Source organism: Typopeltis vanoorti, chromosome 6 (genome assembly GCF_054136105.1).
Source record: "Typopeltis vanoorti isolate ZY-2024b chromosome 6, IOZ_Tvanoo_1.0, whole genome shotgun sequence".
NCBI classification, from domain to species: domain Eukaryota; kingdom Metazoa; phylum Arthropoda; class Arachnida; order Uropygi; family Thelyphonidae; genus Typopeltis; species Typopeltis vanoorti.
Genome location: NC_143554.1, coordinates 57,608,514 through 57,627,567, shown reverse-complemented (window position 1 = coordinate 57,627,567; position 19,054 = coordinate 57,608,514). Strand labels below are relative to the sequence as shown.

Genomic DNA, 19,054 nt, shown 5'->3' with positions numbered 1-19,054 from the left:
GGGCTCAAGGAATACAAGCATTTATTTTGTAATGAATGCAAAAAACATTACGAGGCTGTTGTCAGTAACTCTAGATTACCACAAGGGTTTCAAGGAGTTTGAAAGATAATCAAAAAACTTGTAGCAATTTAGAAAACCCTGCACTTGTTAGCAACTATTCTGCAGTAATGCACTTGGAGGAAAAAGGTAATGGAAAACGGGATGATGTTGCAAATCAAAAGGCTAGTTTACAGAAAATCAAGACAAAGACAACTTTTTTGTAATAAGAATCCAATTTCTCTTAGTTTAACTTAATTCAAGCAAACTGTCATTAATTTTTCAAAAGAAAACCTGCTACTTAGTCAAACAAAATAGCATGTAGAGAGCAACCTGAATTTCCTGAAAGAAATGGAAGAAGCTACAAATTTGGGAGGAAATTTTTAGGTAACATAAATAGTCTAGATGTCATCAATGGTATTAACTAATGCCTTCAGAGAACTATTCAAATGTTGGACAAGATAAATTATTAGATAAAAGGAAAATGTATTTAACAAAAAGATTGGTGAAAATACAAATTGCTAAAGCTGTTATATTTCTTACATTTACCTGGTTTGAAGATCTGGAAGGAAGAAAGTAAAATTTTGGTTAAACATTTCAGCAACTATTTTGATGATAATGAAGAAAAAGTTTCAATAAAAATTAATGGAATTGTTTGAAAGAACAATGAGTAATCCTTATCTTTAGTGTTACACAGTGATCAGCATTCATTTCAGACAAATTATGGACTCTACAACCATGTTATAAATAATAATTTTTAATTTCCCGATGTTTCGACCTTCATATTAAGGTCATTAATTAGAGCAGAGATTTTCAACCAGTGTGCCGCAAGATTTATGAAAACAAATTAATTGAAAGAAATAATGTCATAATTTGAGCATTTATTTATTAGTGTCTGGTCTTCCATCTTCTTGTGTGTGTAAATCAATCAAAATTATGCTTATTTTTTGCCAGATCATCAAAAAAATTAAAAGAATATATTTTTAGTCTGCCGCAGAATTTTAATAATTAGTCTAGCCGAGTTATCAAAAAGGTTGAAAATCACTGATCTAGAGTATACACACATATATATATATATATATACAGAGACAATGATTTTATCAACGGTTATTCTACTGGCCTGACCTCTAGTGAAAATAAAATAAATTTAAAATAAATAAATGAAATAAAATGAAATAACTACATCAAAGCTATATTCTATTTAAGACAATATCAGAGAAACATTATTTATATAGATAGTTTTACATTTTTAATACAAAATTTTAATACAGTACTTTTACTGTATTAAAATTCTTGTACAGAATTTTATTACAATAAAAATGATGTCCTAATTTAACATGACAGTTGTTATATTAGATTTAAGATCCTGGATTATCTATGGTCCTATTTATAATTAATTCTTAGTGAGAGAGGTTAAGTGGGTAGAATATGTGCCTTCCATATTCTTGGGATTTTTAGACCCTCATTATTGCTAAGATTAGGGTGATTGATAAGAATCTCACAGGTGTCCTTAAATTTATGTTCATACCATGTTTTGGTGTGATGTAAACAACAGGTGCTTTTCCAGTCAATTCTATGTAAAGTGTTCAGGGCATGATCAGAAAGGCCAGCTTGACCATAGTTATTATATTTAATGTGTTGTTTATGTTCCTTTCTTCTGAGATAGGAATTGTGCATCCTGTTTCCCCCTATATAGAGCAAATTACAGATGCAATGAATACGGTATACTCCAGGGTGGGCCAGCGGAGGGAGTGGATCCTTGGATGAGTTGAATAAGTTTTTTAATTTTGCAGGAGGTTTAAAGGTGGCTTTAAGGTTGTATTTCTGTAGTACTTTGTTTATTTTATCTGATATCCCTTTAATATAAGGAATGGTTACAGTTTTATTGTAGTCTAGTTTATTTTTGTTTTTAAGTGAGGTCTTGTACAGAATTTTGTTGATAGTATTTTGGCTGTAATCATTTTTTTAGGAAGATACTGTTGATAACTTTTAATTCCTCTTTAAGTGTTTGTTCATTGGAGCAAATTTTTTAGTGTATTAATAACCTCAATTTCTCTTTATTAGAGACAGCAAATATCATTCCAAACTGCATCAAACTGAAAAGAAAATTCACCTTGAGGAAAGCACTATGAATATACCACCACATGGAGAAAGCATTGCTCAGAGAACGGATCTAGGCTACTTGAAAAAACCTAGCTTTTGCTCAAAACCAGGTCTGGAATTTAAAATCTGAACTTTCAAGTTGTTTGAACCCAGATATCTGGAATATTTTTGAGAGGATTACAGACAATTCAACTAACCATATCCTTGAAACCAAGACTCATATCCAAATTTCTTTGACTTAAAGATAGACAATATTTGGAAAACCAATGGACATATTTGAATTTGTTTGCAGTGAACGAAAACAGCCAACCACAAGCCAGTGATAACAATGACCAACCAGAAGCAAGGGACAACAGGAGCCACCAACTGCCTTCAGTGAACAGTCACGTAGTCAACCTATCTAGCCAAGCCCTGAACAATGATGAACTCTTGCTACTCAGTAAAAGTTTAAACTTTGCTGTGGCACCCAGAACGATTAACAAACTTGATTTTATTTAAAATATTGAAAGAAGCCCAACCACCATGGCAGATAAAATACGTTTGGAAACCAATAACATTTTAAATTTAAATTACGAAAACAATAACTACAAACCCAACAAAATCTGAATTGACAGCAATGAAATCACTAAAATTAAATACGGACATCATAATCACTAGAGCTAATAAATGCAGTGCCACAGTTATTCTAAATCGAATTACATATTTAGAAAAAATGAATCTAATAGTCTCGTATAACAGCACCTATCAACTAGTTAACTATGACCCAACCAATCGAATAAAAAAGAAAATGGAGAAGCTACTTGAATCAGTCACCACGTGGCCTGAAGATACAGTTAAAAAATGACTTCCGCACTACACTCATTACCTGAGAATTTATGGTCTTCCAAAGATTCACAAACAAAATGCACCACTCCAGCTGATAATTGAGGGTATAGGTAAGCCCCAATTATCACCTAGCCAAGAAACTAGCATCAACACTCAAGGAGTTGGGTCATTCCCCCTCCTATATTAAAAACACAACACTTTGTAAACAAAATCAAAGACATCACACTGGAAAAAGATGATTTATTAGTCAGTTCTGACATCTCTGCCCTCTTCACAAATGTCCCAATCAATGACACAAACCTTTTATTACAGGAAAAATTCTGTCCCAATATCATAGCGCTCTTTGCGTGTGTACCATGTTCTGACTATTTTGTGTGACAAAACACTTTCTACTACAAAAATAACACACAGCCATGAGCTCACTAGTCCCCCCCCCCCGTTGCTAACTTTTACATGGAATATTTTGAGCAATGTGCTCTAGGTTCCTCTCCTTCAAAACCCAAACTGGCTTGGATACATTGATGATGTTTTCACTATCTGGTCCCATGACCACCAGACATTAGACACTTTCCTCAGATACCTAAACACACACACCACAAATACATACAATTCACAATTAAGATTGAAAAGCAGAATACACTTCTGTTTCTAGATACACGTCACACATCTTCTTCTGAGAGTCTTTCCTTCGCTGTTTACAGGAAACCGACACATACTGGACAATATATACACATAAACTCCTACCACCACCCAACACAAAAACTAGGTGTCATTAATACACTAAAAAACAAGGCTTTGAAGATTTGCTCAATGAATAAGCACTTAAAGATGAATTAAAAGTTATCAGCAATACCTTCCTAAAAAATGGTTACAGCCAAAATACAATCAACAAAATTCTGTACAAGACCTCACTTAAAAACAAAAATAAACTAAACTACAATAAAAACCATTCCATACATTAAAGGGATATCAGATACATAAATAGAATACTACAGAAACACAACCTTAAAGCCACCTTTAAACCTCCTGCAAAATTAAAGAACTTATTCAACTTATCCGAGGATCCACTCCCTCCGCTGGCCCACCCTGGAGTATACTGTATTCATTGCACCTGTAATTTGCTCTATTTAAGGGAAACAGGATGCACAATTCCTATCAGAAGAAAGGAACATAAATGACACATTAAATATAATAACTATGGTCAAGGTGGCCTTTCTGATCATGCCCTGAACACTTTACATAGAATTGACTGGAAAGGCACCTGTTGTTTACATCACACCAAAGCATGGTATGAACATGGAACCCTAAGCTTAACAATAATGAGGGTCTAAAAATCCCAAGAATATGGAAGGCACATGTTCTACCCACTTAACCTTTCTCCCTAAGAGTTAATTATAAATAAGACCATAGATAATCCAGGATCTTAAATCTAATATAACAACTGTCATGTTAATTTAGGACATCATTTTTACTGTAATAATGTAATAATTTTTACTGTAATAATGAAAGAATGTTTCTCTGAGGTTGTCTTAAATATAATATAGCTTATTTATTTTAATTTTATTTTATTTTCGCTAGAGGTCAGGCCAGTAGAAGAACCGTTGATCAAATCACTGTCTCTTTAGCATACCGTGTGAAATGTAATTTAGCTTGTCTCTGTATATATATGTGTGTGTATACTCCAGATGATGACTTTAATATGAATTTTGAAACGTTGGGAAATTAAAAATTATTATTTATAATATGGTTGTAGAGTACATAATTTGTCTAAAATGAAAACAATGAGTAATAGGAACAAAATTCTATTTCTCTCAAAGGTACTTGAAATTGTAGCCTTTATACCAATCCTTCCTCATGTTAATGAGCTTTTAGTCAAATAAATCTAATAAAAGGGAAATTGATATCAATGAATCTCTCTCTCTCTCCCTCCCTCTCTCTCTCTCTCTCTCTCTCTACCCTGATGGATTTACTAATGATGCATATGAATCATCATTCTCTTAAGGACTTTTTTCCAGCTAAATCAGAAGTTGAAGCATTATTTTATAACCAAGAAAAGACAATACAGAATATTCAAAAATATCCCCTACGTGTAACTGAACTGTATATTTAATGGCATACTTTTTAAACTGATTTAATGGAAAGGATATTCTGTACAGCTGATGTTCAGCTCAGCTGTAATGCAAGGTTATACACTAACTCAAGCCAAGTGATATTAAACCTGATTATTCAAGTGAGGAATATTAAGCCCAGTTTTTTTTTTTTACTTTATAAAGATGACATTATCTTCTTAAATAAACCTGCTACTTATTACAAGGGTCTTTAGCCAATTAAACAACTGCTGAGACAAATATGGCATGAATATCAGCCATAAAAAAGGCTAAAACTATGAAAATATGGGAATATGCAGGGAAATATAAAACATCAACTGCATTTCGAGTAGTCATCCCACTGAGAAATTAACTTCAGCAGTAAGATCCAAATGCTTAAGGAAGATGACAAATTAAACTTTAAACTTAAAGAAACAATACCTGATGGTGTTAATTCTTTCATCAGTATTGAATAAAGTTACGGGGAAGGGGATGATATCATTATAACTAGCAAAAGGTATTCGGTATTCCTGTGATATTTTTCTGGCCAAACAACAGAAGACACACACAGTGTTTTATCTTTGGGTGACATTACTCTAGTACAATCTATATATGAGAGATGTGAAAGCATGAACACCTAGTTATGTGGTAATCAATTATAAACAAAATATTATGCCAAAGTATGTTATTATGTGGAAAGGCAGTGCTCTGAATCTTTATATTAAATTCGGAAGAAATCTTCATTAGGCTTTCTCATTCTGTCTTGTTATTCATTTTAATATACTATTCCGGCAGACCATAGTAATTTTCAATTGAATAACATTTATCAACTTTATTATCCTCTAAGGGTCAAAGCTGTATAACTGAGAGGAGACCTCCACATAGCCTTTAAAGGAATGCAGAGAACCGACCAGGGCTTCTGACCTAATGTCCAATCCTCACCTTCTTGTGGTGGACTCTGTTGGGTATCTACTGGGATACTGAACGAACGAGAATGGTCTGGCAATTTGGGTAGCCGACCAAATTGTATTCTTATTGGCTTAAACCAAAATACAAAATGATGATACAACATTACAAAATTTCATGATGGGCTGGGGGCATCGCCCGGTTAAACAAGGCCCCTGTTGTTTTCGCCAAGGAACCAGGGCGAACAATGAAAAGTCAGCTACTGGAACAAATCTGAAAACACACCCCAACTCAACATCACCAGAGTTAAAGATCGGTACTATCAACATAAGAAGCCTGAATAGCAAAGAAATGTAGTGAGCTGAGTAATTAGATAAGTACCAGATCGACATAATAGGGGTGACTGAAACAAAAAAGACAAAAACTGGTGAGATCTTTCTGAGCAATAAATACAAAATGTTATATTCAGGAAATGACAATCAAGGAAAAGAAGGAGTAGCCATAGTATTCAACACAAAATACGAGGCTAATCTTCTTGAATGGCAAGCAGTATCAAGTAGAGTGATGTGGGAAAACATGACAATGGGGAACTGGACAATGATACTTATTTGTGCCTATGGTCCCATAGAAGGTTCTACTAAGGGGTAGAAGTGGAGGAATTTTTTCAGGCTTTTAGAGAAAGCAACTGACACAATGAAAAAGGAAAAGTTAGTCCTTGTTGGGGATCTAAATAGCAGAGTAGGAAATGAATGTCAGACATATAAAAATATTTTGGGAAAATTTGGAGAAAAGAGCAAAGCTAATAATAATGACAAATATCTGTTGGATTTCTGCTCAGGACATGGACTGGTTATTACTAACACCATGTTCCAACATAAAAGTGTGCACAAATTCACATGGAGAGAAGAGGCAAGAAATAAGAAAAGTCTCATTGACTATGTTATTGTTGATAGAGATGTTTTCTCCCTGGTACAGGACACCAGAGTGTACAGAGGATTTCAAATTGAAAGTGATCACTATTTAGTCTTGACCAGGATAAATTTGAATTACATATTAAAAAGAATAACGTGTAAGAAAGTTTTAAAGTGAATAAAAGTTGAACAGCTCTCAAATGTAAACTGTAGACTAAAATACACAAACATTATTGAAGAAAAAATGAAAGCGTTTGAGAACAGGAACCAAACCTTGGAGATTCAGTGGCAAGCCTTGAAGAAAACCCTGATTGATTCAGCCAGAGAGGCATGTGGTGAGCTTGTCTGCAAGGATAGAAAATTCAGAACTCCATGGTGAACACAGGAAGTTAAAGAGGCAGTGAAGGAAAAGAAGAAAGCATATCGAAAGTTCCTGGCAAATAAGTCAGCTTATGCTCTTAGAGAATATAGAGACAAATGCAAGAAAGCTAAACACTGTGTAAAACTAGCTAAACAAAAGTCATGGGAGGACTTTGGCAAGAACATAAAAAATAAATATCAAGAAGATGGTAAGATATTCTGGAGGTTGTTGAAGAAGCTTAGAAATGAAGGAGAGTGCTGTAAAAGGAATTAGAGAAGATAAAAGTGACATGAAAACGGGACAAAAAGATATCCTTGAAGTATGGAGTAATTACTTCGAAAAATTGCTAAATGAAACAAGCAGTGATAGCACAGTGGTAAAAAACACTCAACAGGCATACAGGCAGGAATGCATATCCATACTTGAAGTAGAAAAAGCAATCAAAAGCTTGAAATGTGTAAAGCCAGCAGGAGTAGATGATATTTGACCAGAAATGCTGAAGTGTGGTGGTATAAAAGTCTTACAGTGGCTGCACTGCATAGATCAGATGGCCTGGTCAGAGGGACGAATTCCCAATGATTGGAGTAGTGCTCTCATAGTACCCATATATAAAAAGGAAAATAAAACTGAATGTGAGAATCTGTGAATTACAGAGGTATTTCTGTAATTCTGAGTGTTACTGGTAAGGTTTATGCAAGTATACTTGAGAAACGGTTGAGAAGAATTGTGGAAGAAAAGCTTGGTGAAGAACAAGCTGGATTCAGGTCAAATAAAGGCTGACAGGATCAGATCTTCACGGTATGACAGATAGTTGAAAAATCATGGGAATATAACGAAGTTCTGTATTAAAGTTTTGTCGATCTGGAAAAGGCATATGCCAAGAGAGAAGCTATTCAATATGCTAGAGTTATATGGTGTCAATGGGGCATTATATCAAGCAATAATCAGTCTCTATTTATGTAAGTCAGCAGTCAGTTAGAATTGAAGGAAGTATAGGAAGATTGTTTAATGTTAAATCTAGTGTGAAACAAGGCTGTACATTATGAAGGAAAGTGGTATTAAACATGATATCAAAATTGGAGATGTTAATGTCAGCTCTTTGCTTTATGCGAAAGATGTTATACTTCTAAATAAATCAGCTACAAGTCTTCAAGATTCCCTGACTAAATTGAATAACAGTTGTAATAGATATGGTATGAAGGTCAGCAATAAAAAGACAAAGACAATGAAAATAGGCCGAATTGTTGAAAATGTCGACTGTGTTGTGAAAGGAGAACTTGTGGAACAAGTAAAACATTTCAGCTACTTAGGCACGATTTTTAGTGAAGATGGTAAATTAAATTTGGAAATGGACAACAGAATCAACAAAGCTGGTATGGTAGGAAGTCAATTGAATATATTCATATGGAATAAGAGAGAAATTAGTCAGAACACTAAATTAGCTGTATCCAAGACAGTGTTCAAACCAGTTTTAACTTATGGATCTGAAAGCTGGGTCAGAAGTAAAACACTTGACCAAACACTAGAGACTGCAGATACGAAAGTCCTGAGAAAGATTATAGGCGTGAACAGATATGATCAATGGCAATACCATTAGGAAAGATATTAGGAAAGAACTTGAGATTGTCAGCATTCAGGAATGCATTAGCAGAGCTAATCTCAGGTGGTATGGTCACTTAAACAGAATGGGCAAGGAAAGATTATCCAAATAAGTGTTCTCTGCCAGGTTGGCAGGAAAACGACCCAGATAAAGACCAAGATATAGGTGGATTGATACTGTACAAAGCGCCTTCGACAATAGAAATATAAGATCTGATAATGTTGGAGTCTTGACAAGTAACAGACTGATTTTGGAGGAAAATTGTAGATAGGAAGTTAGTAATGATGCAAATTTTTCATGTAGTACTATCATATCCTGTACACCCCTTGAGGGCACATGGCAGGAATTTGATGATCATGATAATTTCTTCCCATTTCTTAATGTTCTTCTTATGCTTTTTGTTTACCAAGATGAAACATTATACTATGTATCTTGTTTTACCTACTCTACTCCAGAGATGACTCTTTTACTACATTTGTTTTGTCATCATCATCATCATCTTTTTTTTTTTAGTTTATCTTAGTAACACCTGTACCCCCCCCCCCCTTGAGGGTACATGTCAGGAATTTGATGATGATGATGACCTTAGTAACAATGACTTTATTCTAATTTTTACAACTTCTTAATTTCTATTGTTTTCAACATTCCTGCAGTCAATTTCCATAAAATACTGTTTTGTGGAAGTGGCTGCAACATTGCAGAACTGTGGATTCCACTTCACCCAAATGCCAATTAATAAATAATTAATTTATTAGCTTCTAAATACAAGTAGCCTAGTCGGGAAGATAATTCACACACAAACTTGGTCTGCTTACCTTAGATATAATTTGCTCACAAGTTTAATTTAAATTCCAAATTAATAACCCATCCAATGCAAATGAACATGCTAAGGGCATTACTCATTATGACTGTAATAAGCAGAAATGCAGAAGATCTTAACATGTCAGTATTTTATCTGCTAAATAATAGCCATAATCACAGTGACAAATAAGTTGACAATTTATTTTATTTTTCAATTAAAATAAATATTCAGTAACAAAGAACTTACATTTTCTTATCACATTTCCATCCTGCTTCCGCTGGAAAGGAAATTTTCTTAGAATTAAGACTATGTAAATATTTTTAAACATCTGGTATTCCAAAGTATAATAAAAACTATAATAAAGAGCCAAGAGGCTGTTTTTTTCCGGCGGCATAAATTAAGTTAAGGGGATAATAAATCCCTCATTATTGTACAGCCGGATACGAAACTCAGAGATCGAAATCTAAGAATTTCATGCTGAAGAACTATCGGCGAGTCCAAGCGTAAGTCATCACCTGGGTAGTACAATACTAGGGCAACTCGTGTCGAAGGTGGAGCAAGCTCCATCACTATCCTTAATATTTTCTCATAATGTAAAATGCAGCTCCTAGGAGATGTATTATTGTTTTATATTATGAGGAGAGGTCACTACCCAGACAGGTTTCGACCTTTATTGAGGTCTCATCAGTGAGTAGGTAGACTTGGAACACCAAGGTTTAAGTGAACCGAACTTATATATACCCCTACTAATGAATTGCCAGACTGGTGTACCCATATATTATTATTACTATGATAAAGAGCCAAGTGGCTGTTTTTTCCAGTGGCATAAATTAAGTTAAGGGGATAATAAATCCCTCATTATTGTACAGCCGGATACGAAACTCGGAGATCGAAATCTAAGAATTTCATGCCGATCAAGAACTAATTTCATGCCAATAGTTCTTCAGCATGAAATTCTTAGATTTTGATATCCGAGTTTCATATCCGGCTGTACAATAATGAGGGATTTATTATCCCCTTAACTTAATTTATATGCCGCCGGAAAAAAACAGCCTCTTGGCTCTTTATCGTAGTAATAATAATATATGGGTACACCAGTCTGGCAATTCGTTAGTAAGGGTATATTTAAGTTCGGTTCACTTAAACCTTGGTATTCCAAGTCTACCTACTCACTGATGAGACCTCAATAAAGGTCGAAACCGGTCTGGGTAGTGACCTCTCCTCATAATGTAAAACAATAATACATCTCCTAGGAGCTGCATTTTACATTATGAGAAAATATTAAGGATAGTGATGGAGCTTGCTCCACCTTTGACACAAGTTGCCCTAGTGTTGTACTACTGTTGTGTCCCAATTTATGATTATTATTCCATTTAGTGAAATTCTGCTTATCTATATTCAACTTTTATCTATGTATGAGATATCACCCCAAAATACAAATATTTAAGCTATTTCTCCCCTTAGTGTCCTTAATATTTATATTATACTGCGCCTTTTGGAACATTTAGTTTGCGATATTAAATACAAAAACAGGGAGCAATTACTAAAATATGTCAGAATGTGAAACAATATTGCAGTCGTGACACTTTATCTCATTACTCATTTAAATATTCTCCCCTCCCGCGTGATTAGGTTTGTACGTTTTCAAGTGGTGCATTGGGCAGCAATTCAGATAACTGTTTTATCAATGAACAAAGGTTTATTAAACTCATTAGTATGGTACAATTCAATTCAATATCAAGAAAACATTTAAAATAACATTAGCTTATCACAAGTAATTTGGCTATGATCCTATATGGGTATTGCGATCATGCCGCCATAACAAATTCAACACATACAATCATATGTATTATCCCAGATCTAATTAACACCTTAGTTAACCCTATATTAGTCTGAATATACGCTATATGCTGTAGCACATGGACATATGTGATCAACTCACTCTATTTAACTATCTAAAACTATGCAGATTAAATTATCCTTTCACTGTGTTAACACATAACTTTGACATTTAAAACTTTCCTATAAGTTACAATACACATGCATAAATCTCAGGACACATAATTACTTATATAATATTAATATCAACAAGCATACTTTCATTATAATCAGTCATGTACTAAAGTCCTAGTATAAATTTCCTTAGTCTCTTCAACAGTTCAGTAATGGAATAATGATTACAATTACTGACGATTTTTATTTAACATGAGACTTTTACAGTACCTTTTTCTCTTGAGTTTTCTATATTGGCCTCTACCTTTTTCCGATTGATTTTATGCTGGTATGATCTCTCCTATAATTGGTCACTCCTAAGTTCTTTTGGCATTAAACTGTGCTTATGCGATCTTTACTTTTCGTACTTGAATTAAGAACACACTTTAGAATCATTTATACCATGGCTGTGAAACTCACCACGTGGACACCGATTTCTTTACAGATTTCCTTCTTTTCGTAGTTGTCACTGGATGATGAAACAGTTAGACAATACCTTCTTTCCTTTGACCAAATGGCATTCCTTGTTTCTTACCATAGGAAATACGGAATCGAAATCCCGCTCACTTTTGTTTCCTTGTTGTGACGACGGAGATAACTCCAATCCTGCCACTCAGGAAAACCCTGTGAAACCTATACGAAGGAGCTCGTGAAGAAACTATCTCAGAAAAAGCCTAGTGGGGGGGAGGGGTTCTAACCCTTTTATACCTTGATCCCTACCGGCACCTTCTTTAATTTCTTTTCTCCACCCCTTACTGGATTCAACTTCACCGACCAATTAGGGTGGCATTTTCTGCCAAACATCCTGCAGCTGGCGAGCACGTGACTGACACGTGACGATATCTCAATCTGGGAATTAACCCTGAGCGATAGTCTATTGTTTTCTTTTGCTAGCCTCTAAATTAATCCCCCCCCCCTCCAAAATTTTTCTATGAATTTACTTAATATTTTAATCTCTAGCCTCTCACATACAATTTCTTATGACTAATCCTTTCTGTCTTACTTAGGCTAATTTTTTCATATCACAACTGTAATACATTCCTTCTTTTATTATTTAGTTCAACAAACACTTTTTGTTATATATTTTACTTGGATGCAGGAATATTTTTCTTTCTTTAAATAATTTATCTATTAGCTTTTATACAGGGGTTTTATTTTCTTTTCTTTTCATGTTACACCATGATAACTGGAAATTCCACATAGTGAAGGTATCAGGGTGTAACACTACCCAGGTGATGACTTACGCTATGATTTACTACCCAGGTGATGGCTTATGCTTGGACTTACTCACCAATAGTTCTTCGGCATGAAATTCTTAGATTTCGATCTCCATGTTTCTTATCCGACTGTACAATAACGAGGGATTTATTATCCCCTTAACTAAATTATAATAATAACTATATACAAAAGCATACATTATATATATATATATATATATAATATATATATATGTGTGTCTGTGTGTGTGTGTGTGTGTATTTAGGAAGATTGATTTAGTTGGTTGATATACGTTTTTTAAAATATTGAATGACTAGAAACCAAGAAAAGTGAAAATAAAGTTTAATAGCACAACTAGTTTCAGCCTTTTTCAGGTGCACATTAAAAAAGAAATAACCAGTAAAACATAGAGGAAATAGCTATAAACACCACGAAAAGTTAGTGTATATATTTCAACGTTGAAGTCTACGCATTCAAAACTGTTCTCTCGTTGGCTTCATTGTTGGGCGTATGCATGCATATAGCATCTTGAGAACTCCAGTATTGGATCGTAGCACAATGACAGGCTGAAAGATTGTAACTCAGGTTGCTGTTGAGATGTAAGGGGTTGAGAATGGTTTCTTTAGATTCTATTATCTTCCTTTCTAATTCATCATAGCAACGGAAAATGTTATTAAACTTGTCCCATCATGCTGGCGATGATGAAATTCGGCCCGAAATGCTAAAAGCCTTAAATCGAGACGGTGTTCTCTGGCTGACTCCAGTGTGTCAGGCTGCATGGATATCTGGGCGAGCACCAAAGCAATAGCAGACAGGCATAATAATACCAGTCTTTAAGAAGGGAGACCAGAAGGATTGCAGTAACTATCGTGGCATCGATCTCCTCAGCCTGCCTGGGAAAGTGTATGCTAAGTGCTTGGAAAGACAATGCAGGAGCATAGTTGAGTCAAAGTTCCAGGAAGAACAATGTGGCTTTCGTCCAAGCTCAATATTGCGGAAGCTTGGCCGTTCGGTAGTATTGAAGCTGGAGTTAAGCCAGAAGACAAAGCGGCTGTCTTCAATACAGTCTATGTCCCCATCCTCACCTATGGTTATGAGAGTTGGGTAATGACCGAAAGAATGCAGACACAAATCCAAGCGGTTGAAATGAGGTTCCTTCGAGGAGGTTATGGGGCTGACAAGACTCGACAGAGTCAGAAGCTCTGCAATTCGGGAAACCCTCAATACTCAACCACTGCTTCTCCGAGTTGAGAGATCACAGTTATGTTGGTACGGGCACCTGGTCAGAATGCCACAAGAGAGGCTCCCTCAGCAGGCCCTCTTTGCCAAGCCAGAGGGTGGGAGGTACGTGGAAGGCCAAGGACTCGCTGGATAGATTATATCCAAAACCTTGGGTGGACACGTTTGGGAATACCACCAGAACACCTGAGCTTGGTGGCAGAGGATCGTGACCATTGGAAGTTCCTCTTGCAGCTGTTGCCCCCACAACCCAATTAGGAAAGGTGGGCCTTGAAGATGTATGTATGTATGTATATATATAAAATAATCAATTATAGAAAATTCATTGTTGTAGACAGGTTGAATGCTGTAACTACAACAATCCTGGTCACTAATTCTAACTGATTTCAAGAGTATGAAAGACAGTATTAAGTTGTAACTGTTCAAAACCTGTACGCACAAAGCTTCAATCAGAAAATATATTTACTTTGACCCTTAAATACCACAGAGTGCATAAGGTTCAAAGCTGGGTAACTGAGAGGAGACCTCCACATAGCCTTTTAAGGAATGCAGAGAACTGACCAGGACTTCTGACCCAATGTCCAACCCCCCGCTTTTTCATGGTGTACACTGTTAGATATCTACCCAGATACTGAACGAACAAGGATAAGCTGACAATTTGGGATTTAGCCAGTATACAATTAGCCAACTAAATTGTATTCTTATTTTGGCTTAACCCACAATGCAAAATGATGGCACAACATGACAGAATATTATACTGGCTGCGGAGTTGCCTGATTAAACAATGCTGCATTTGATTTTGTCAGGGAACAAGGAGGAAAAGTGAAAGCAAGCTACTGAAACAAATCCCAACTTGACATCAACAGATTGGCAGCATCAGCATACACAGTATCAATGGAAAAGAAATGGAACTAGCAAAAGAATTGAATAAGCTGTTGTCGTCTTGTCCTTTGAAGAGTCTTAGATATCTCCATGTGCTCCTTGAACTGCTTTGGCTATGTTGATGATTTTGCTCGTATAGAGCTGTTGTTCAGGATTAGGGTCTATTGCTTCCAAGGCTGCTGTAATTGCTGTACAGGTAAAAATGTGAGTGGGTGTCAGTTCAGTATTAGGGCAGTTATTGCAGTTTCTATATGTTCTCGTATTATCTGTATTGATCTTCATTCTTCTGAAATGTCCTGTTCAGTCTTGCTATTGTGGTGGTGGTCTTTCTGTCAGCATTGATTTCGGGAATTCCCTGATTTTAGTGGAATTAGTTTAGATTTTGCTAGTGAGCTAGCATTAGCAAGAGTTATCATGTCAGTTTCTTGGATGAGTTCTCCAGCCTCTTTTGCTAATTTATCAAATGCTTCATTCATGACTTATTTTTCATGGTATTAACAACACCACAAACACTTTTAACAACAAAGATGTTTTATTAATGCTTATATTTCGCTGATTTTCAACTCAGCATCATCAGAGCACAACACACATGTGCTCTGATGATGCTCGTTAGAACGTGACAGTGAGTGAGTGAAACAATATAATTGCAAAAGACAAAAGATCTAAAGTCCCATTTTTGGCACCCTCTAAAAAAAAAAAAAAAAAAAAAAAAAAAAAAAAAAAAAAAACAGCAGTTATCCAGGAGTTTTTCTTAGGATAACCATCTCCCAAATTTTTGGCAAATTAATGCAACCATATTTGTTAAGGGGTTGGGAGAATTCTTAGAAGCCATTGCTTACTCAAAAAATAATCTTTCAGATCTATAACGACTCCTAAATAGCACATTCGTTTTCCTCCATCTAATCTTGTGTGAAGGAGTGTCCAAAGAGTGGTCTGCCAGTCCCGACTTGCCATAGTAATAGTAGCGAATGTATCTTTCATGTTCTTCCAGGTGGATGTTCACTGATCTTCCTGTTTGCCCATAATAGGCTGAACATGAAAGATACATTCGCTACTATTACTATGGCAAGTCGGGACTGGCAGATCACGCTTTGGACACTCCTTCACACAGGATTAGATGGAGGAAAACAAATGTGCTATTTAGGAGTCGTTATAGATCTGAAAGATTATTTTTTGAGTCAGCAATGGCTTTGAAGAATTCTCCCAACCTTAACAAATATGGTTGCATTAATTTGTCAAAAATTTGGGAGACGGTTATCCTAAGAAAAACTCCTGGATAACTGCTGTTTTTTTTTTTTTTTTTTTTCTCGTTAGAGGGCGCCAAAAATAGGACTTTAGATCTTTTGTCTTTTGCAATTATATTGTTTCACTCACTCACTGTCGCGTTTACATGTGTGTTGTGCTCTGATGATGCTGAGTTGAAAATCAGCGAAATATAAGCGTTAATAAAACATCTTTGTCGTTAAAAGTGTTTGTGGTGTTGTTACTACCATGAAAAATAAGTCATGAATAACCATCAACACCTAAGCTTATCTGTTAGATTCAACTGCTTCATTGTAATCAATATCTACATGAGCAGGAATCCATTGTAAAATGCAACTTTTTCTCAAACACTTTAGTTGATTTAAGAGTTTATGTACATCCTGTGTGAGTTTGGTATTTTTGATTGCCTCCATAGCTGATCTTGAATCACTGTAAATTATAATTCCCTATGATTGTTGAGATGATGATAATTTTACGTAGGCTTTGAGTGCTTTATTTATTGCATAAAGTTTGCTGGTAAAATTGGAAGCAATTCTCCCAGATCCAACTTTTATTGAAAGTTTTTCACCTTTCGGGAGTAGGACCAGCTAGCACTGGTCCTTCTACTCCCGAGAGCACCAGTGCCTCCATTAATCATATTGATGTCTGACGATCCTTCGGTATAACAAATAACCTGTTTGAAGGATGAAATAAGGTTGATAGTATTTAGGCCTTTTTCTTTGAGCATTTCTTTTGATTCTTTTTTTTGTACAGAGTTTGGTAAGGTTTAGATATGGAGGTATCTGAAAGTAAACAGTTGGAAAATAGAGGTTTTCTTTGCTTATGTGGGCATTTTAGAAGATCAAGACCTATTTCCTTCTTGATAGTGTCTTGGGCTCTGATGCTGTTAGTGGATGAGACTGAACCAATGATAATCTTGGACAATTTTGTTTGTACTTGGTCTAAATTTTCCTTTACCAATGAAGCCGAAGGTGACAGATAGGTGCTGCAATGGCACTCTGGGAAAAGATGGAATAGCTATAGTATTCAACACTAAATACGAGGATGCCGTTCTTCTTGAATGCAATCAATATCAAGTAGAGTGATGTGGGCTAATATCAAAATAGGGATCTGGAAAATGAGTCTTATTTGTGCCTATGTTCCCACAGAAGGTTCTACTAAGGAAGAAGTAGAGGAATTTTGAGGCATTAGAGAAGGCAGCTGACACAATGAAAAAGGAAAAATTGATCTAAACAGTAGAGTAGAAAATCATTATAAGATATACAGAAATGTTTTGGGAAAATTTGGAAAAAAGAGCAAAGCTAATAATAATGGTAGTACCTGCAAGATTTCTGCTGAGGACATGGACTAGATATTACTAATACCATGTTCCAACACAAAAATGTGTAAAAATTCACATGGAGAAAAGATGTAAGGAATCAGAAAAGTCTCATTGACTAAGTTATTGTTGACAGTGATATTTTCCTATTGGTTCAGGAGAGAAGAGTATACAGAGAATTTAAAATTGGAAGTATATCACCATTTAGTGTTGAGTAGGATAAAGCTGAATTTCATATTGAAAAGAAGTGCATGCAAGAAAGTTCTGAAATGATTCGAAGAACAAATATCAGAAGTGAATTGTAGACTCAAATAAGCAAAGGTTATTCAAGAAAAAATGAAAGAATTTGAAAACAAGAACCAAACATTGGAGATTAAGTAGCAAACCCTGTGGAAAATATTGATTGATTCAGGAGAGAGGCATGTTGTGAGGTAATCTGGAAGGATAGAAAAATCAGAACTGCTTAATGAACTCAGGAAGTTAGAGAAGCAGTAAGTAAAAGAAGAAAGCACACTGTCAAGTACCAAGTAAATTAGCTTGTGCTCTTATAGAACACAGAGAAAAATGTAAGAAAGCAAAGCACTGTAAAACTAGATAAACTAAGTTCATGGTAAGATTTTGATAAGAACATAGAAAATAAATATCAGGAAGGTGATAAAATATTCTATAGGCTATTGAAAAGGGTCTGAAATGGATTAAAGAGTACTGTAAAAGGAATCACAGATGATAAAGGTGACATAAAAACTGAACATAAAGATTCTCCCAGATCAAAGTCTGGAGGATTGCTAAATGAAACAAACAGTGACAGTGGTGCTAGAAAATACTCAACAGGAATACAATCAGGAATATATATATATATATAATATATATATATATATCAGTACTTGAAGTAGAAAAAGCCATCAAAAACCTGAAATGCAGAATGGCAGCTGGAGTAGATGACATTCAACAGAAATGCCCAAATATGGAGGCATTTCAACCAAAAAAGTATTATAGTGCTACACTGTGTAATTCAGAAGGCCTGGTCAGAGGGTCGACTTCCAGATGATTTGAGTAGAGCTCTTGTACTCTTCTATGAAAAAGGAAATAAAATTGAATGGGGGAATTGACTATTTAGACTTAATGTGAGAATGAGACTAAATGGAATTATAGAGAAATTTTCTTACTGAGTGTTCCTGGTAAGATTTATGCAAGTATACTTGAGAACTGGCTAAGAAAAATTGTGCAGGAGAAGCTTTGAGAAGAACAAGCTGGGTTCATGCAGACAGAGGGTTGTCAGGATCATATTTTTACTTTAAGACCAATAATTGAGAAATTATGTAAATATAACAATGATTCTGTATTTGTTTTGTAGATTTGGAAAAAGCATATGACAAAATGCTAAGTGGGCAGCTATTCAAATGCAGGAGCTATATGGTGTAAATGGAACATTATATCAAGCAATACTTGGTCTATATTTGAGTTGTAAACCAGCAGTTAGAATTGAAGAAGTTACAGGAAGATGGTCAGTT

General features: G+C 35.2%; 1 protein-coding gene across 3 annotated transcripts in view; it reads right to left on the bottom strand.

Moving 5' to 3' along the window:
* The window catches only part of Gcn5 (Gcn5 acetyltransferase), a 470,342-nt gene that overhangs the window by 48,261 nt on the left and 403,027 nt on the right, over window positions 1–19,054 (bottom strand). For all 3 annotated transcript variants that reach the window (XM_090394171.1, XM_090394172.1, XM_090394173.1), the window contains exon 18: window positions 9,878–9,908. In XM_090394171.1, the coding sequence (XP_090250297.1) occupies window positions 9,878–9,908 (31 nt within the window). The remainder of the gene's footprint in view (window positions 1–9,877; window positions 9,909–19,054) is intronic.